Here is a 16,308-nt window from a genome sequence, read left to right on the forward strand (position 1 = left end):
AGCAGGTGCCTGGAGCTCCATTTTTCCTGGGTTTTCTTTTGTTCTTTCCTCTCTGATTCTGTGTTGGGTAATTAAGGACTGAAAGGTTGCCTTAAGTGCAGCCTTGGGAATCACGTTTTATTGCAGACAGTGTTCCCTGTTATCAATTATTGTATTATAACAGGGCCTAAAAACCCACTGCGCAGATGATCCTGTCTTGGAAAGGCTTAGCTATCGAAACCGTGGAGGCAGATAAGAAGATGCCTGCAATTATGGTGTGCTGTGGCACTATAAATGGAGGTAACTTTAGCCAGAGTGCGCTGGAGAGAGGCAGACACTGGGGGCAAATCCCTCAAATCCCAGTTCAGTGCCTCCAGCACATAATTTGAGTCCTGTAGTAAGGGAATGGAAACACCACAGGGGAAAAAATCATTAGTAACCAAAACAGCTGACATCATCCGCGGTTGTAGGGGAACCTGCCTGTCAGTGGAGGTGTATATCAATTTCCTTGTGTGGATTTTCCATAGTAATTTATCACTCCAGCAAAAATACAAACCCCAACAAAACCCAAACAAATGAAGTGAAAAAGTAAAAGAGCGCGATGCCTCATAATAAGCTCCCACTGTTGTGGCAGCAGCTGCAGTTTCTCATCTCAGATTTCTTTTCTGTTATTACTCAGAAAGAATCAGCAGCTGCTTAGGAAATATTCCAGAAAGATTCATCGAGAAGTTCCTGGTCGTTTTTCACATACTAATCTGACAGAAGCAACGTCTTCAAGGAAGGGAATGGCTCTCCTGTTTTCCGTCTGCTCCTCATAAATTAGTGATTTCTGATAACGCGGTTATCTAAAAGGAAACAACTGCAGGAAGAATCCAGAAATAACTGGTCCAGGTGATGGGAGGCAAATATTTTTTTTTTATGTCACAGAGGGGCTGTGGGAATTGCTTGGTTTATTTTAATGATCGTTTTTGCATGTCTTTAAAAACTTTTGCCCAACCAAGCTGCTTTCCGCGTGAGTGCATCTGGAGGTAACACCCATAAGAGGGATCATTTGGAAGAGACATGACACAGGCTCCTCTAAAAGTAGCACACCTTCAGGACACCTTATCTCTGGAGTTATTTTGATGCTGTCATCACGCTCCGTGCCTTAGGGCTGGAGTCTGCAGCTACCAGAGTCTGGCCGGGGAAGCCACTCAGGGTGGAACTCAGCGGGACCAGCTCAGTGCTTGTGAGCAGGCACTCCTATTGCTAAACCTCGCTGTTCCTTCTTGTGTGCCTTCTTTTAACTGGGATGCCTGCTCGACGAGAGCATTTGTCCCCGTAAGGAGGATGCCTAATGAGAGTCAGAGCTAATGCCTGACTGGAGTCAGGAAGCCGGTAACTGGTGGTTGTTAAACAGGTCGGTGGGGTGGAGGCGAGCGATCGTGTCAAGGCTCAGAGTTTCCCCAAACCGTGGCTGGGAGCTGTCACCCTCCACCTGTTGGCCCCTGGCTGTAAGACGAATCACATGCTCATTTCCAGGTCTCTGGCGCATGAGGGCACAATTCAAACGTCACCCTTTGAATTATGTTTGCCCATCACTCAAAATGAAAGCCTGTTTGCCCTTCCCCTGTCCTCCCCTGTCACGGGCAGCCCTGCCTCTGAGCGCGCTCCAGGCAAAATCCAAAGCTCCCGTTGGCACCCAGAAGTGAAGACACGAGTCTTTACAGGGCTGATGTGGAGCCTCCAAAGCTCTCGAGACCATGGACCTTGCTCCACGGAGAATTCAATATAAAAGCTGCTTCCTCCTCTTCTGCTGTCCTTAGTGAATCGGGGGGGGGGAATTAAACCTGGATAAAAGCGACTTGGATCTGCCATGTCCAGTGCTGTAAAACACTGTCCACTGAAGGATACAAGTTCTGAGGAATGTGGACGAGATAATTGGAGGTTAATAGAGCTTTTACTGCTGGCTGCCTTGCCAATTATTTCTATGGAAAAATCCTGACTCTTTCCCTTTATTGGAGCGAGTTCATGATCGTCTATATAAAAGAAAGCTGTATTCTGAGAGCACATACGCATTTGCATACGGATGGTGTTCTCTTGCAAATTATTTGAATAAAAATAAAAGAAGAATGAAAACAGGAGTTTTCACTCAAGGGAAAAGTTAATGAACTCACTTCTCTTTCTTTCACTCCCTGATTAAATATTATGTTACCATTTTATCTTTGTGCATGAAGAGTAAAGCCCTATTCTGTATTTTGCCAGCTTCATTCATGAAGCTTTGTATTATTTTTACTGCAATAAAAAATTAAAAATGACTCTCTCCACATGAGAAGCAGAATGGAGAAGAGCAGTAATTCCCTGCAGTGTGTAGGAAGGAGAAAGTGAAAGGCAAGGCAGCCTCTTTCACTTGTTTGAATAGGCGTGAGATGTGCTCCAACATGTACTGGTGGAAGCAGTCAGAGAAGACCAGCAACAGAAGCTCAACATGAAATGCAAAAGGCATTACCTGCTACGTAAGGCATCAGTGAGACCTTCCTTTCTGAAGAGTGGGTTGTTTTCCTCTTTAACATTCATTATTTCTGAAAGCCCATGGGCTTGGCAGCAGACTGTGCTGACATTTTAAAGCTGACCACTTGATCATTCTAATTCAGATCCTGTGGATTTTCAATGTTGGTAGCTTAGTGGATTTTCAGTGAGACCAGCTGAGCACCACAGGACTTCTCATTCTGCAGCATTCAGGTAGCTCAGCTGGGCTGGTGCTCATTACTTGGGGCATCGCCTTCTTTTAGGTGGCAGCAGAAGCGCTGGCAACATTCAGATAAGTCTGGATTCATACACCACAAGATATTTCCAGAATTGGCTTGGCATGATATTAATGCATCAGAAGACTACTGCCATGGATTTGTCAGTGTCTGGATATATGAAATTTGCTAGGAGTTCCTGTCTGAGATGGCACCAGAAAACTAGCTTTGTATGAAATCAACTTCATGGGGAGTACCCATCGCCTGCTAAATATGGCTGGTTTTCAAATGTGCTTGAGAGTGAGCACTGCTGCTCTCAGTCCAGAAATGGGCGCAGGGTTTTGTAGAGGATTAGTGCCCGAATGGCTTGCCCCTTGTTTGATCAGCTCTTGAGATGTAAGTGGAGCCAACACGGAATTATGGAAGAGACATCCGCGTGCAAAGCTTGTAAAACACAACATTTTCTGGAGGAAACATGTAAATTCCAAGTAAGTGAGAATGAAAAACAAACAGATGTGAGAATGAGGAAAGGAGATTTAATGTTCAGACATGGACCCCTCCACCCAGGCGTTTCACCCGTGCTGCTGTTACTGGCCCATCGCTCTAGGTAGCAGGACCAAGGCTCGTAGCTGCCAGTCAACCATTTTCTTTTCGATAATTATTCACATTGCTGTAGAAACGGAAATGATATCTATTTTTCTCACTTCCCAATTGAAAACTGTAATTGCAGCTGCTCCCTCCTCCTTGTTTGGAAGTTTTACATGCAGAGAGTCATCAGCCAGGCTCGCCTTAAATCAAATCTTCCCATGCAGCCTGGGCTGTAATCGAGCGAGCGCAGCAGCTGCCTCGTCTCAGCAAGGGGAAAAGCAACACATTTCTCCAGCCACCGGCTAGGGAATTCCTGCTAAAAGAAAGGGGCCGGGCCTTGCCTGATGCCTTTACAAAAACGTAAAGGAGTCAGTTTCCTGAGGGCTTTCACAGATACTGCTAATCATCTTAAATTGAAACAGGGCTTCCAAAAACAGCATGTAAATCCCCGTAACACACCTTCAATTTCTGTCTCCAAGGCTACCCAGCTGTCCTGATCCTCCGTGACGAGCTCGGGAAATGCCGTGACACTTCCTTTCGCGCCAGCCTTTCCCTGCTCTTCAATTCCCCTCGCTCTTGGGTCGCCCTGCTCGCATGAGACTCCGCTCCACGGCATTCCTGCTGTGGTGGTGGGTGAAAAGCTGGTTTGAAAGCCCATGGGAAGGCTGAGTGGTATGGGAATGCTTGGACTCTCATCCCTTCCACCCATGGAGAAATGCTGTTTTCTTCCTTCCCCCCCCTCCCCAACTCCCCGCCCATGCAGACCTGCCCAGTTTTGCTCACTCCTCTGAGCAGAGGCAGGATCACAGGTCTCTCTGAAACTGCTAATAGTATTTATTCATGCTGTTTTTACCAAACCTTCCCATTCCGCTACAAGACATGCAATTCATGAGTAACAGCCACTACTCCCCAGCCACGGAAGTGTATTTTGAGGGCCGCAGTATATGTAGCCTTATTGGACGTTTTCCAGTGACTTTATATGCAGACACTGCTTTCTCACAGAAAGCCAAAATCTGCCCTCTTCTGAAGTCTCTTGGGTCTAAATTAGTGAGACTTTTATATATCGTGATTTGAATCTGAATGTGTTTCCTTGCTTGCAGTCCCTGCGGTCACAGAGTAGGCAAGGAGACTTTGTGCTGTAGTTTACCTTGTGAGTTTTTGTTGTTTTTTTTTTTTTCCCCAGCTGTTCTGGCAAACCAGATGATCAACAGGCACATTCCCTGAGTTGCCAATACAGGAGCACCTTCTAAAAGTGAACCTCCTCAAGGCTGGAAGATTCGCAGAGTCACAGATGTATGGAGCAGAGGCCTAGCAGACAACAGGAGCCCCCAGCTGATGGCCCATCTGAAGGTCTGGAGTGAGATACAGCTTCTTTGAGAAGTCAGCATCTAACTTGCTTCCTTGACCATTATCCGAGACTTAAAGTTTTGGATGAGCTGATGAGCCTTTTGTACTACAGACACCCCCAAAACACTGCAGGGTCAAGAGCAAATGCCAAACTAGAATCAATGAGGCCTTAGGTAGACACTCAAGAATAACAAGCCAACCAGTGTATTTGCAGGCAGACTGTAACAGCTTGTTATCTGATGTCCCCTGGGCACAAACACTGAGACATCTGCAGCTTTTGACCCTTTCCTTTTCCCTCCACTAGCTCAATAGCTAGTTAGCTGGTCATCTGATGTGAAAACAAAACAGAGGGAAGAAGACAGAAAACTGCAGTAGGCAGGAGATGCTGGACTATTAGGACGCCAAAAGGACTGGAAATAAAATAAGTAGACAGGTTGCTTTGCTCTCCTTTATTATTTGTGCATCAAGCTCTGGGAGTTTGTTTCTGGAACTCTGCTAAAAGCAGAGGTTTCAGTTTGCCAGTTGTCAGTGAACTTTTATGTTGTTTTTATTTTGCATATATTTTGCATCTCTAATCTCTTTGCTTGGCACTGCAAGTTAGAAATGAACCTGAAAAGCACACAGGGATTTCATTGACTCCCTGAATTTCATCTGAGAACACAAAGCTCTCTTCAAATCATCTCCTTCAGCCCCATTCAGGGGAGGAAGACCCCCTGAAGACTGAGTTCTGGATTGTTCCTTGGACTGAGATCTCTGTTCCATGAGACACAGTGACTGCACTAGCCTATACCACCCCTCCTCCCTGTTTTAAGGCTCTCCTTAATAAAGAGCATGCCCAGATTGTCATACAGGGTCATGATCACCAGCCCCAGCCTAATCTCTTAATTAACTCCTGTTAATGCAAATACATTTGAAAAGATTCTTTTAGCTGCCGTGTTCAAGAACTAAGAAGTTCTCTCTTGCAGAAACAGCATGTTTCTTCTTTCATGGTTTGGTATAATGACAGCACTGTCTTGCTGTATGAGAAGGATTTGCCTTGTCCCATGGTACTGCCTTCTCATCCCTGGATTATAGATTATCCAACTCAGCCTAACAGGTGACAGCCCAGCGTATGTTATGTGTAGCATTTCAGTCTGGCATAGGCAGAGACCTCCTGGGTTCCTGTTTCTGTAATTTCTGCGTCTTGGAATAGCCTAAAGTCAGAGCCAGGTTATGCACCTCATGCAGTAGAAGATGTGTATGTGAGGTTCTGGGACCTGCCAGAGAAACACACTGTTACTGCTTCTGATTTAATCTAATTTATCCACATCACAGGGATGTCCTACTCATTGCAATCAAGGTCAGAAAAGGATTCAAGCCTGTTTCTGATGTAGGAAGACAGAGGTCCCACGGGTAAAAAAACACAAAGAAGAGTTAAGCTTAGATTGACTTTTGTGAAAAAACGCAAGATCCCAAAAATGGACTGTAACTGGATTGTATTAAGAGAGTTAATTTGGAGGAAGGTGAGAATTGTACCTGCTCGTGTTATAAGCAGAGACCGTCCCTTCCCTCATGACTTCAATTTTGCCTAGGAGAATCCATATAAAAACAAACAAATGCCAACAGAAATGTTTCTATTGTTTTCCTTCTCTGTTTCTAATGAAAACTGTTCCTTGAAAACAGAGCAATATCCTCCCCTATGATTTTTGCAGTCACAATGCAGAAAGAGAGAAAACCTGAAAGCAAAATTGACTCCTTTTGATTTTTCCTGGTTCAAGAGAGGAGACATGCCAGTGGGAAAGAGAACAAAACTCCTGCTGAGTAAATCTGGATTTTAAACTGCCTCTAATGATCAACAGCAATTATACAAATATTTATTTCTCATTTTGTAGTTTATTTGTGTTTAATCTAACAGCAGATTTTCATTCTTCCTTATATAGGAACATGTATCTTTTAGATTGATTCTCTAAGTATTCACTTCCGTAGGACCTCAGACAGCAAGTTGTTGGGCGATAATTTTATCATACGCTGCCTTAGCATCTACTTTCTGTTCACTACTTTTCTGGTTGCTGGTGCTCAGTTTGGTACTAGAGCTCAAATCCTGTTTGCACTGAAGTTGACCAGAAAATGTCCCAATAGTTTGAATAGGGCGTTGATTTTATCCTTACTGTTCATGCCATAGTGGGAGCCGCTGTAACATCTAACGCCAAATCTTTAATACTCATCTAGGGCTTTGAAGTGCAGCCCCTTATGGTGGGTAGTGAACACACACAGTTTCAAACAAAAAGCAAAGAAGGGGCTGCAGCCCTGCTGCTGGAAGTGCAGAAGAGAGGCATGAAGAAGGAGGATGTCTCATTTACTGCATAAGTTTGGTTTGGCAAATTTTTTTAAAGGAATTTTTAAAGTTGGAAAAGACCTATAAGATCATCAAGTCCAACTCTCAACCCAACACCACCATGCCCACTAAACCATGTCCCGAAGTGTGACATCTACAAGTTGTTTGAGTACCTCCAGGGATGGTGACTCCACCACCTCCTGAGCAGCCTGTTCTAGCACCTGACCAGTCTTTTGATGCAGAACCTTTTTCTCATATCCAATCTAAATCTCCTCTGATGCAATTTGAGGGCATTTTCTCTTGTTCTATTGCTAGTTTCTTGGGAGAAGAAATCAACACCCACGTCACTACAACCTCCTTCCAGGTGGCTGTAGAGAATAATCAGGTCTCCCCTTGGCCTCCTCTTCTTCAGGCTAAACAACCCCAGTTCCCTCAGCTGTTCCTCATAAGACCTGTGCTCCATACCCTTTATCAGATTCATTGCCCTTCTACAGACGTGCTCCAGCAGCTCAATGTCCTTCTTGTACCAAGGGACCCAAAACTGAACACAGTATTTGAGGTGTGGCCTCACCAGAGCCAAGTACAGGTTGGATAACTTTATTGCGTGTGGTTTCCTCATTTGGTGTCACTGACATGGATACGCATCCCACAGGCACGGACAGGTCTCTGCAACCTGTTGGTTTCCTAGTTATTATGGCTTTAATCTGTAGACCATCATGCAGGCAAGCATCTAGAGATGTGCTGCTAAATCTGTACATGGATTTTTCTCCTCATGTGTTTAGTGCTCAGAAATTCAACCAAATGCAACAAGAGCTCAGCGTGTAATGTAAAGCAGCTGTTTGAGTGCTTAAGTCGTTAGGAACCAAACTTCAGGCAGCCAGGTCTGAAAATTGTAGTCAGTCTTTTAAATGATGTGCTCCATCGAAAGGACTCTAGTCTAAAAACGCTCATGAAGTCTGAGGGTTTATGATGTAAAAAAACCTGCAGCGTGCCGCGCGCGCGCTGCTTCCTTTCCTGGGTTTCATTACACCTTCCTGCCTCACAGAACAACGGTAACATCAAACCCATTGAAATTTGTAAAGTGCTTAGAGATCCACTGAAGGGAGGCAATAGAGGAGTAAGAGGTACTCAATTTTCATTGCTGTTATATCAGGCAAGATAGTTTCCAGAGTGTCTTTGTAATAAATAAGAATAAATAGCTGCAAATGTAGAATCTGTTCTGTGATCGCTCGTAGGTATCTTTTGGGATGTAGCCGTGGAGAATCTCTTTTAAGGGGAAGGTGAGTGTAGATTTGAAGATTTGATTTCGTATTTCAACACCCTTCTAAGAGCCATGGCTTGAAGCATTGCAGGGTGCTTTAGTAGCGTACGAACACTATCTGGGTCTGCTGGCATTTGAATAATAGTGGCAAACAACTTGTTTGACCATTTTCTCCTGTTGAATTTCAACTAAATTTTCAACTAAATCATTCACCAATATTTTTTCCTCATGATTTGATTAGTGCAATAGCCAGCTCAACAATATTTATCAAGTAAATTACTCACTTTCCCCCCATCAATCTGCACATAATTTATTCACAAATACTTTTTACTTGAGGCAGGCAGCTTTAGCCAGGACAAATCAAGGTAATTTCCTACTCTTTTGATCAAATGCCAGTAGGACTTTATCTTGGACAGCTCAATAGAGACAGGTTTTAATGCATAATACATAATGGGTAAGCTGAGTTTTCCACAGTTCTTTGTGAGCTCTCTGCTATTGCCCATATTTCTGTTCAACTACTGAGAGAGGAATGACAGGGGGGCATCTATTTTCCATCCGGTTATGCTCAGAAGCATTTCACAAAACCGACCGTACAGCTTCGAGGGAGTAGGGCTCATGTCAGCCACAACTGTGATGGGGCAGCCCCTTGGCTGGAACATGCAAGCTGCTTAATAGAGCAAGGCGAAATTTAACAAGAGCTGAGGAGAGGGAAGATGAGTATTGTGCCCGCTCCGAAACACAAAGGCAACCTAGAGGCAGAATGAAATCAAGCAACGTGGAATTTGGCCAGTGTGCTGGGGATAAAGTCCCTAGCTCTCGAGAACGGGGTCTTTAATGAGTAGCCAAGACACAAGACGACACATCCCCATGTAGATGTCTTCAGGACAACATTCATGCTATGCTGTGGATCCCTTTCCCCAGGGTTCTCATGCAGTTTGGAAGCTGCTGTCAGTCCCCTTCCTGCCCTTAGTCGCTGTTGTATTGCTTATGGAGCAGTTGAGCATGACTTTATCTGCCTGTCCCTCTCTTTTGCTGTGAAGAGCTTACTGCTGCCACACACGACCAGCAAGGGGCCTCACCTAGCAAAGGTGATGGAATCCAAATATTTGTCCCCTGTGTAAAGTTTGCAGACAGCAAACTGCACTGCACATCAGCAGCACTTTTTCCACCCCTGCCCCTAAACAGGGTGCTGGCTCCTCATCAGGGTGGGTCCTTCTACTGTTGGTGGGAGACATATGGGACTTCTGAATCCTGTTTACCCTTGCACTCCCCATTGTATCTGGGCCTGCTGCCTTTGTCCTCTGCTGCTCAGGCAACAAGGTGAGGAGAACAAGAGCTGTTTATCCACATTTGTCAAGAGGGAAACTTGGCAAAAGCCAGCAACTGCATGCTGGAGGAGTGGTGCAAGTAGGGAGTGGTTTCATGTGGGTTTCTTTAGGATGTGTGTGTTTGTGCTCGTGTGCATATGTGCATGTGTAATAATGCGTGCAATAAAGCCTTTTAATCCTTCCCTGAGATTGTGCTGGCTGCTCTAGTTACCCCGAAATGAGAGATGCCTTCGGCCTACGCATTATGCAGAAATCCAGGTACGAAGAAATGTAGGCGAACATTTCTGCAGCATCATCAATAAATGAATTATGTGTGGTATCTACTCAAAACAACAACATGCTAAACACTGAAAGTCAAATGGGATGCCTTCCTGAGAAACAAACGACTGACCACATATTTACTCTGCATCTCATAAATAAACATGGGGAAAGCACAAAAACAGAGGAGGATATTTGTCTCGACTTTATACTTGGAGAAAGCTTTTGACTCAGTCTGGCTCTTGTAGCTGAACTATACAAAATGGAATTGGCAAGGGGAAAAAATGACATAATCACATACATGTAACAATCCATTGAAAGTAGGACACACAAAAAAGAGAAGAAAACAGGCTTTGAAGGAGAGGTAGACTAACACAGCGGTCAGCTTCAGGCCTGCTCTTCCTGTCATCTATGCGGGCGATATATCAGCCTCAGAGAAATGGCTCTCAAATTGAATGAGGGATCTCAAATGCCTACTCTTAAATTGTCACAACATCACGAAATGTATTTTAGCATACCCTGCTGCAAGGCCATGTAGTGAGGAAGGAAGAACATCAGCGACGAGTGGCAGGATAAAGATGATCTCTTGGAAAACACAGATAGAGAAAGAGACTTGGGGATTCAACATGGGTAATGGACTCCACAAGCCTTCACAAGCCTTTTGTGCAGTGTAGGCACTTAATGGTCTAATTCCTGTTTTAGACATGTGAGAAGGGGGAACCAAACGGCGACTGAGAAATCATTTTTACTCTGTGAACAGCATGTGTGCTTAGACCACACTGACATCGTATCCAGGGCGGGTCCCTGCAAGTCAAAAAGCACTTAGAAATAGTAGAGGGTCCGAAAAATGCTGCAGCAGCTGAAACTGATCTTAGAACATGAAGATTCAAAGAAAACAAGCTATTCAGTTCAGCAAGGAGAGTTGATAGGAGCACCACGTAGAGTCACTTATCCATGAAAATGGGATGGCAGTGCAGTTTTGTAGACAAAGGCATAACAAGTTCTGATCTCTCGAAGTTGAAGTCAGACAAATTCAACCTTGAAAGAAGCAATTTCCTAGCAGCAAGGATAATTAAACATTGGAATAAATTAGCAGGTTGAGTAAGGTACTTGCCATTATTTGGAGTCTTTAAGACGTGATGTGTTGTCACATCACTTTGATGCAGGTGCCGGGAAAAAAAAATAATCCATGGCTTGTGTATATGGGTCAGATTAATGGGTTACAGTGGCCCCTTCCTTCTTCCTGGAATTCTGACTCTCCATGAGGGAAAAAGGTGCTTACTAAATACGAAGTTAAAAAAAGTGAGATGACACTTGTTGCGAATACTACACAGCACAGCTCAGGATACCAGGGCCTTTTTTACCTGTTCTTTCCACCAGCATAACACCATGTCGCAGTGATGAAGTAGATGGCAGTTGCAGTAAGGGCAATAGGGAGTTCCAAACTGCACACCCATAAGGAAAATGTCTCCAAGGACATAATGAAAATCATTGAGTCACTGCTGTAACTTTTCAGCACCTTAATTCTGGTCCCAGATTGGTGATCCTCAGCTAGCAACAGAGCACAGGAAATAGGAAGCATGGAGCGCTCCTGTAAAATCAGTGGCCTTGAGCATAGAGCAAACGTTGCACCCAGGACAATATCTGTGTGTACGTACCAAGATTGCCACTGCAAGGCTTCAGAGGCACAAGGAGATATATTGCCAGGAGTAGAGTTTGATGAAGGATCAGCAGAATGGAAGCTGACCAGTAAGGGTGGGAGATCTTCTAACGTCTTTTCTGAATTTGACGTAAAGGACATGTCTTAGTTTACAGAAGATATGTGTTCCGGTAAAGAAATAATGTGTTTGAACGCTGGCCAAAGGAGGAGGTAGTGCAGAATGATCGGAAATAGGCAGCAGGAACAAACAGGCACACGAGGGCATTGTACACAGAGATGAAGACAATCTTGCTTTGTTTGGGCAGCCCTTTCTTAGTCACACTTGTGGATTCTGCCTCATTTGCGGTTTGGGAGAGTGAAGAACTTCAACGTGGACAGGACTGTGTCCTCCAGGTGCCTCGTGGCTGCAGCCCTGCAAGGAGATCTGCTGTGTGCAGGAGCTCAGGTAATTGTGGTCAGAAGGCGAACGTTCCCCTTGTCAGTTTTAGGAGGGTCTTGTTTCATTCCTATCAGGCAACACCCTCGCTCCTGTAAAACATTTGAGAAAGAATAACAAAGTCTGACCTAAAATCCAGCCTGATAATCGTGCTCAGTTATGAACACAGCACGCACTTCCTGCTAGTGAGAGCAAACAACCTCGCCCAAGCCAAGGCATGCTCAAGACCAAGGTGCGCTGGTGACGCGAGAGCAAAGCTTACACCAGCCATTTTGTGCAACAGCAGCAGTCCAAAGCCATGCACAGGTCCCGGAGATTCCCCATACAGAGAAGCACCTAACATGGATCCAGCTCCACCAGACAACAGAAAATCGGGTAGCCTGAAGGGAGCCTGGGCAGCAGGCAGTGAAACACACCCAAGGAGAGCGCTGATTTTGCGGTTGATGTGGCAAGGGGACTGAAAGCAGCAGATACCTGCCTGAGTTATGGGACAGCAGGCCAGCGCCTCGACTGTTTTTGCAAACAAACAGGAAATTAAATCCCCAAGCAAACAGAAATCTCTGTGAGCAAGAAGAAAGGCGGGAGAGCAGTGGTATGAATGCTGCGCGACAACAGACACTTATTAAATGAGAGCGCAGGCAGGGGGAAAGAAACCCTGTCCCAAAACAAGGCAGAGCTGCTTGTGAGGTGGCTCCTTGGCATCGGAGGGGAGGAGCAGCCCTGCCCAGGCACCACCTGGAGCAGAAGAGGGTCCCCACTCCCCTGGCCAGGCATTGCCCCTACTCCTCTGCCTGTGACCCGGGCTGGTGAGGCCAGCAGGCCTGCTGTGGGGAGTGGGCAGGAGCACAGGCAGGCCCAGAGGCATGGGACACAAGTGGGTCCACCGGCCAGGGGGCTTTGAGGCAACGCATGCATGGCTGGGGACATCCCGCAGGCCCTGCGGTTAGGGCAGCATGACCAGGTGTGGGGGAGCCCCCATGCGAGGGGACCAGCAGGCAGTGCCCAGCTGGGGTCTGCCTGTGGGAGTGACACCCTTCACACGCCTGCGTGATCGTTCTGCACCTGGGGACCCTGCGCTGGGGGCACGCCTGTGAGGGAAGGGGGCATCAGTCGACCCCCACGCTGGGGGCACCCGCCCGTGCGAAGACAGCGAGTGAACACAGGCCGACCCCACGACAAGGTGGCGGGGTCCCGCAGCCGGGGCAGGAGCGGTGCCACGACGGCCCCGCACGCCCGCAGGGCCCAGCCATTGCCTGTGTGCCGGCCGCGGCCGGCAGCGGGGCTCCCCGCGCTGGGACACCCCGTCCCCGCCCAGGCACAGAGGCTTTCCCGGGCCACGTGTGCGGGCGGCCCCAGGAGGCCGGGAGCAGCGCCGCCCTTCGCGCGGTCCCGCTCGAAGAGAGGGTCCCCGCCCCGCGGCTGGCAGCGGACGGGCCGGCAACGCCCGCTCTCCTCCCCTTTAAGGGGGTGGGGGCCGGGGCCGGGCTGGACCCCCGCACCACCCCACCCCCCCCTTCCACCCCCGCTTCCTACCTGCGGGCGGGGGCGCGTAGGGGCGGGCGCTGGGGAAAGTTTGTCTCTGTGGTTGGCTGCGCCGCGCGGCGCGGCCGGTCGGGGCGGGCGGGCGGCTCCGTGTGCTCGCAGGGTAGCGGGAGGCGAGCGAGAGAGCGGCCGGCCGGCCGAGGACCGCGCTGCCGCCGGCCCCCGGGTGAGGCGAGCGTGTGCGCGGGCGATTCCCCCGCGCGTAGAGAGAGGCGCCCGTGCGGTTCTGCCGGCATGGGGTACCGCGGGGAGCGGGCGTCCTGCCTGCCTCTCCTCCTCCTCCTGCTGCTGCTGCTGCTCGGTGAGCTCGGGGGGTTGCGCGACCGGGGGCAGCGGGGAGGGCGGCCGAGGAGGTCTGGGCCGGGCTAGGCTCGGCCACCTCGCCCGCAGGTAGCGAGGGAGGGCCGGGCCCGTGGGAGTGGGCCCCTTGCCGGAGCGGAGCCGCCCGCCGTGTCGTTGCCCGCCTGAGGCGCGGCGGAGCCCAGCCGGGGCGCTGCCCTCCGAGGGGCGGCGGGGGGCCGGGCAGCGCCGCCTGCCCGCCGGGCTGTGCCGTCCCCCGGCTGGCCGGGCCGTCGTCGCGTTCCCTTTCTCCCAGCCCGCCCGCGGGCGCTAACGGCCGGCGCAGCCCGAGCGGCTCCGCAGCCCGAGCGGCCCCTGCTGCCCCTCTCCAAGGGCCGGGGCGCGGATTGTTGCCGGGGATCTCCCCGAAACTTTAAGGGGCCCTCTCAGAGCTGAGATGGGGCGGTGGGGGGTGCTGCTTGGCGTGGATCCCTGGCGAGGCGGGGCGGGGGGGTGTGCGTGTGGTGTTCCACAGGCGGCCGGGGTCCGGCCGGGGCAAGGTGACGGTGTAGCCGTAGTTGACGTGCTCCCACCCGGCGCAGGGGCTGCGGCCGCCCTAGGGTAAGGGCAGTGCCGGTCCAGCTCGCAGGGCGGGAAGCGGCTCCTTTCGGGGCCGAGGGGCCGATCCTTCTCCTGCCCGTTCCACGAGGGAGACGGGAGGCGAGTCCCCCGCCCGCCGGCAGCAGAAACCCGGGCTCTCCGGGCACTCAGGTGGGCTTGGGGGAAAGTGATGCTTCCCCGGGCCCTCCCCTCCTGGCTCTCGGGGTTCGCTGCCTGGGCCGTGAAGTTCTTGGGCCGAGAAGTCATTGTGTAGCTGATGTTTTATGCCGTGTTCACACAATCGTGTGGCTGTCGCTAGCTTAACGTGTGGCATTGTTCCTTACCGGTGTCAGTGCCAGGCAGGCAGCGTGCGGAAAGAAGAGACTGTAGCAACAACTGCACAGAAGGGTGCAGGGCTGGGTTTGAGGGTTTTGCCTCTGTGGGTTGGGTTTTTTTTTCCTGCTTGGTTTCTTTTTTGTTTGTTTCTTCAACATTGGGACTCTTAGTGTTGTTGCTAATAGTGTTGCTGCTAACAGTGTTGCTGAAGTAGCAGTAAGTGTAACTAGAGAACAAGTAGGTTGTTCAGGTAAGGTAGTATTTAAGGGGTGGTTCTGTATCAGCTCTGGTGCTGGTCAGCAGGCTCGCCCCAGAAATTGATACGTGAACTTCTTGATTCTAGATACTTGACTAACTGAAGTATTCAGAATTGGGAGCCTTTTCCAGGTTCGGGGTGGAAGGAGCATGCAACTAAACACTGTCCCAAGCTCATGCTGCAAGGCTCTTCTTTAAACAAAACTCTTATTTATTTGCTGACTTAGTTTGTGCTTGTACTTTTGACATTGCTATGACTAATTCTTTTGGTTTAGGTCTGCCAGAGTGCTTTCCTCGTGGTTTGGCAGTTCAGTCTTTCTTCTGCTGCTCTGCAGATTAGATGGAGTTGAAAAGTCAGCTTCCTAAACCTGGGCTGGTCCCAGGTGCTTTCCTGAGGCTGCTTGAAGTCAGTGAGGCAGTTGGGGCAGAGGGTTGTCTATCTAAAAGTCGAGATCCTACTACACAAAGGTGTCCACTGTGCTTTCTCTTAGTTGCAGCAGAGGTTAGTCATCTGCTTTATACAGGCATTCTGCCAGCTGGGAAAACAGTGAAGAACTGAAGAGAACACCTTCAGTGTTTTTGTTTAGAAACAGTAAAGGAATAACACTTTTCAAGAGAATAGTTTATTAGTAGGACACACAGAAAATTGGGACTCTTGGGTAGTCTAGGTCATGCAGCAAAAGGTAAAAGTCAAAGATAACGTGCAACAGGAAAGTTATTTTCTTCTTCCTCTTCGTAATTCCAGATAAAGTAATTAGTAGAACTTAGAATTAGAAAATGTGCATGCACAGATATCTGTCCACTGTTCATGGCACAGTTTGTCTGGATGTTCTGAGTCACCTTTCGGGGATTTGTTTGGGTTTTTTTTTTTAATCGGAATGGCACTGTTAAAATTGATAACACAGGAGAAAAAAAAAAAATACCCGGAACTTTTCAGTCTTACTTGTGGTGTGTGTTGCAGTGTCGTTATCTTCTGATACCATTGCTTGTTAGCTTCTATAGGATATTCCAAATGTTAAGAGATTGGGAAGGTGGTGTTCCTCTCACTCTGGATGTACTCTACTCAGCATGCTTCTGTAAATGTGTGTTTTCTAGCAGCTCTGTAATAGAGAAACAGGTTAGGGCTTTTCTTAAACTGATGTGCTGCAAGTGTTGGGGACTTCTTGTATAAGGGTGGTGGAGGTGAGGAGTTGAAGCACATAAGAGTTTGTCCCTTGCGTGTACTTAGGCTTGATTGTTTTGTTCAGATCTTACCAAATAAACCAGCAAAAGGATGCAAATGGCTGAAGTATTTAACTGTGACAATTAAGACTGTTTTCTCATCCGTTCTCCTGGATCCAGTGCTGTTATAATCTGCTTGGTAAAGAGATTGTGGATCCTGAGATTAAAACTTGATCTAGTT

At 48.2% G+C, this 16,308-nt stretch overlaps 1 protein-coding gene across 1 annotated transcript in view; it reads left to right on the plus strand.

Annotated features, from left to right (window-relative positions):
• Positions 1-13,670: 13,670 nt before the first annotated feature.
• The window catches only part of PTGFRN (prostaglandin F2 receptor inhibitor), a gene marked incomplete at its 5' end in the record, with an annotated part of 66,167 nt that continues 63,529 nt past the window's right edge, over positions 13,671-16,308 (plus strand). Inside the window, one exon of the mRNA XM_084277342.1 lies at positions 13,671-13,737. Coding sequence (XP_084133468.1) covers positions 13,671-13,737 — 67 coding nt within the window. The remainder of the gene's footprint in view (positions 13,738-16,308) is intronic.

The sequence above is a fragment of the Gallinula chloropus genome, assembly GCF_964237585.1.
Source record: "Gallinula chloropus genome assembly, chromosome: 1".
Taxonomy (NCBI): Eukaryota; Metazoa; Chordata; class Aves; order Gruiformes; family Rallidae; genus Gallinula; species Gallinula chloropus.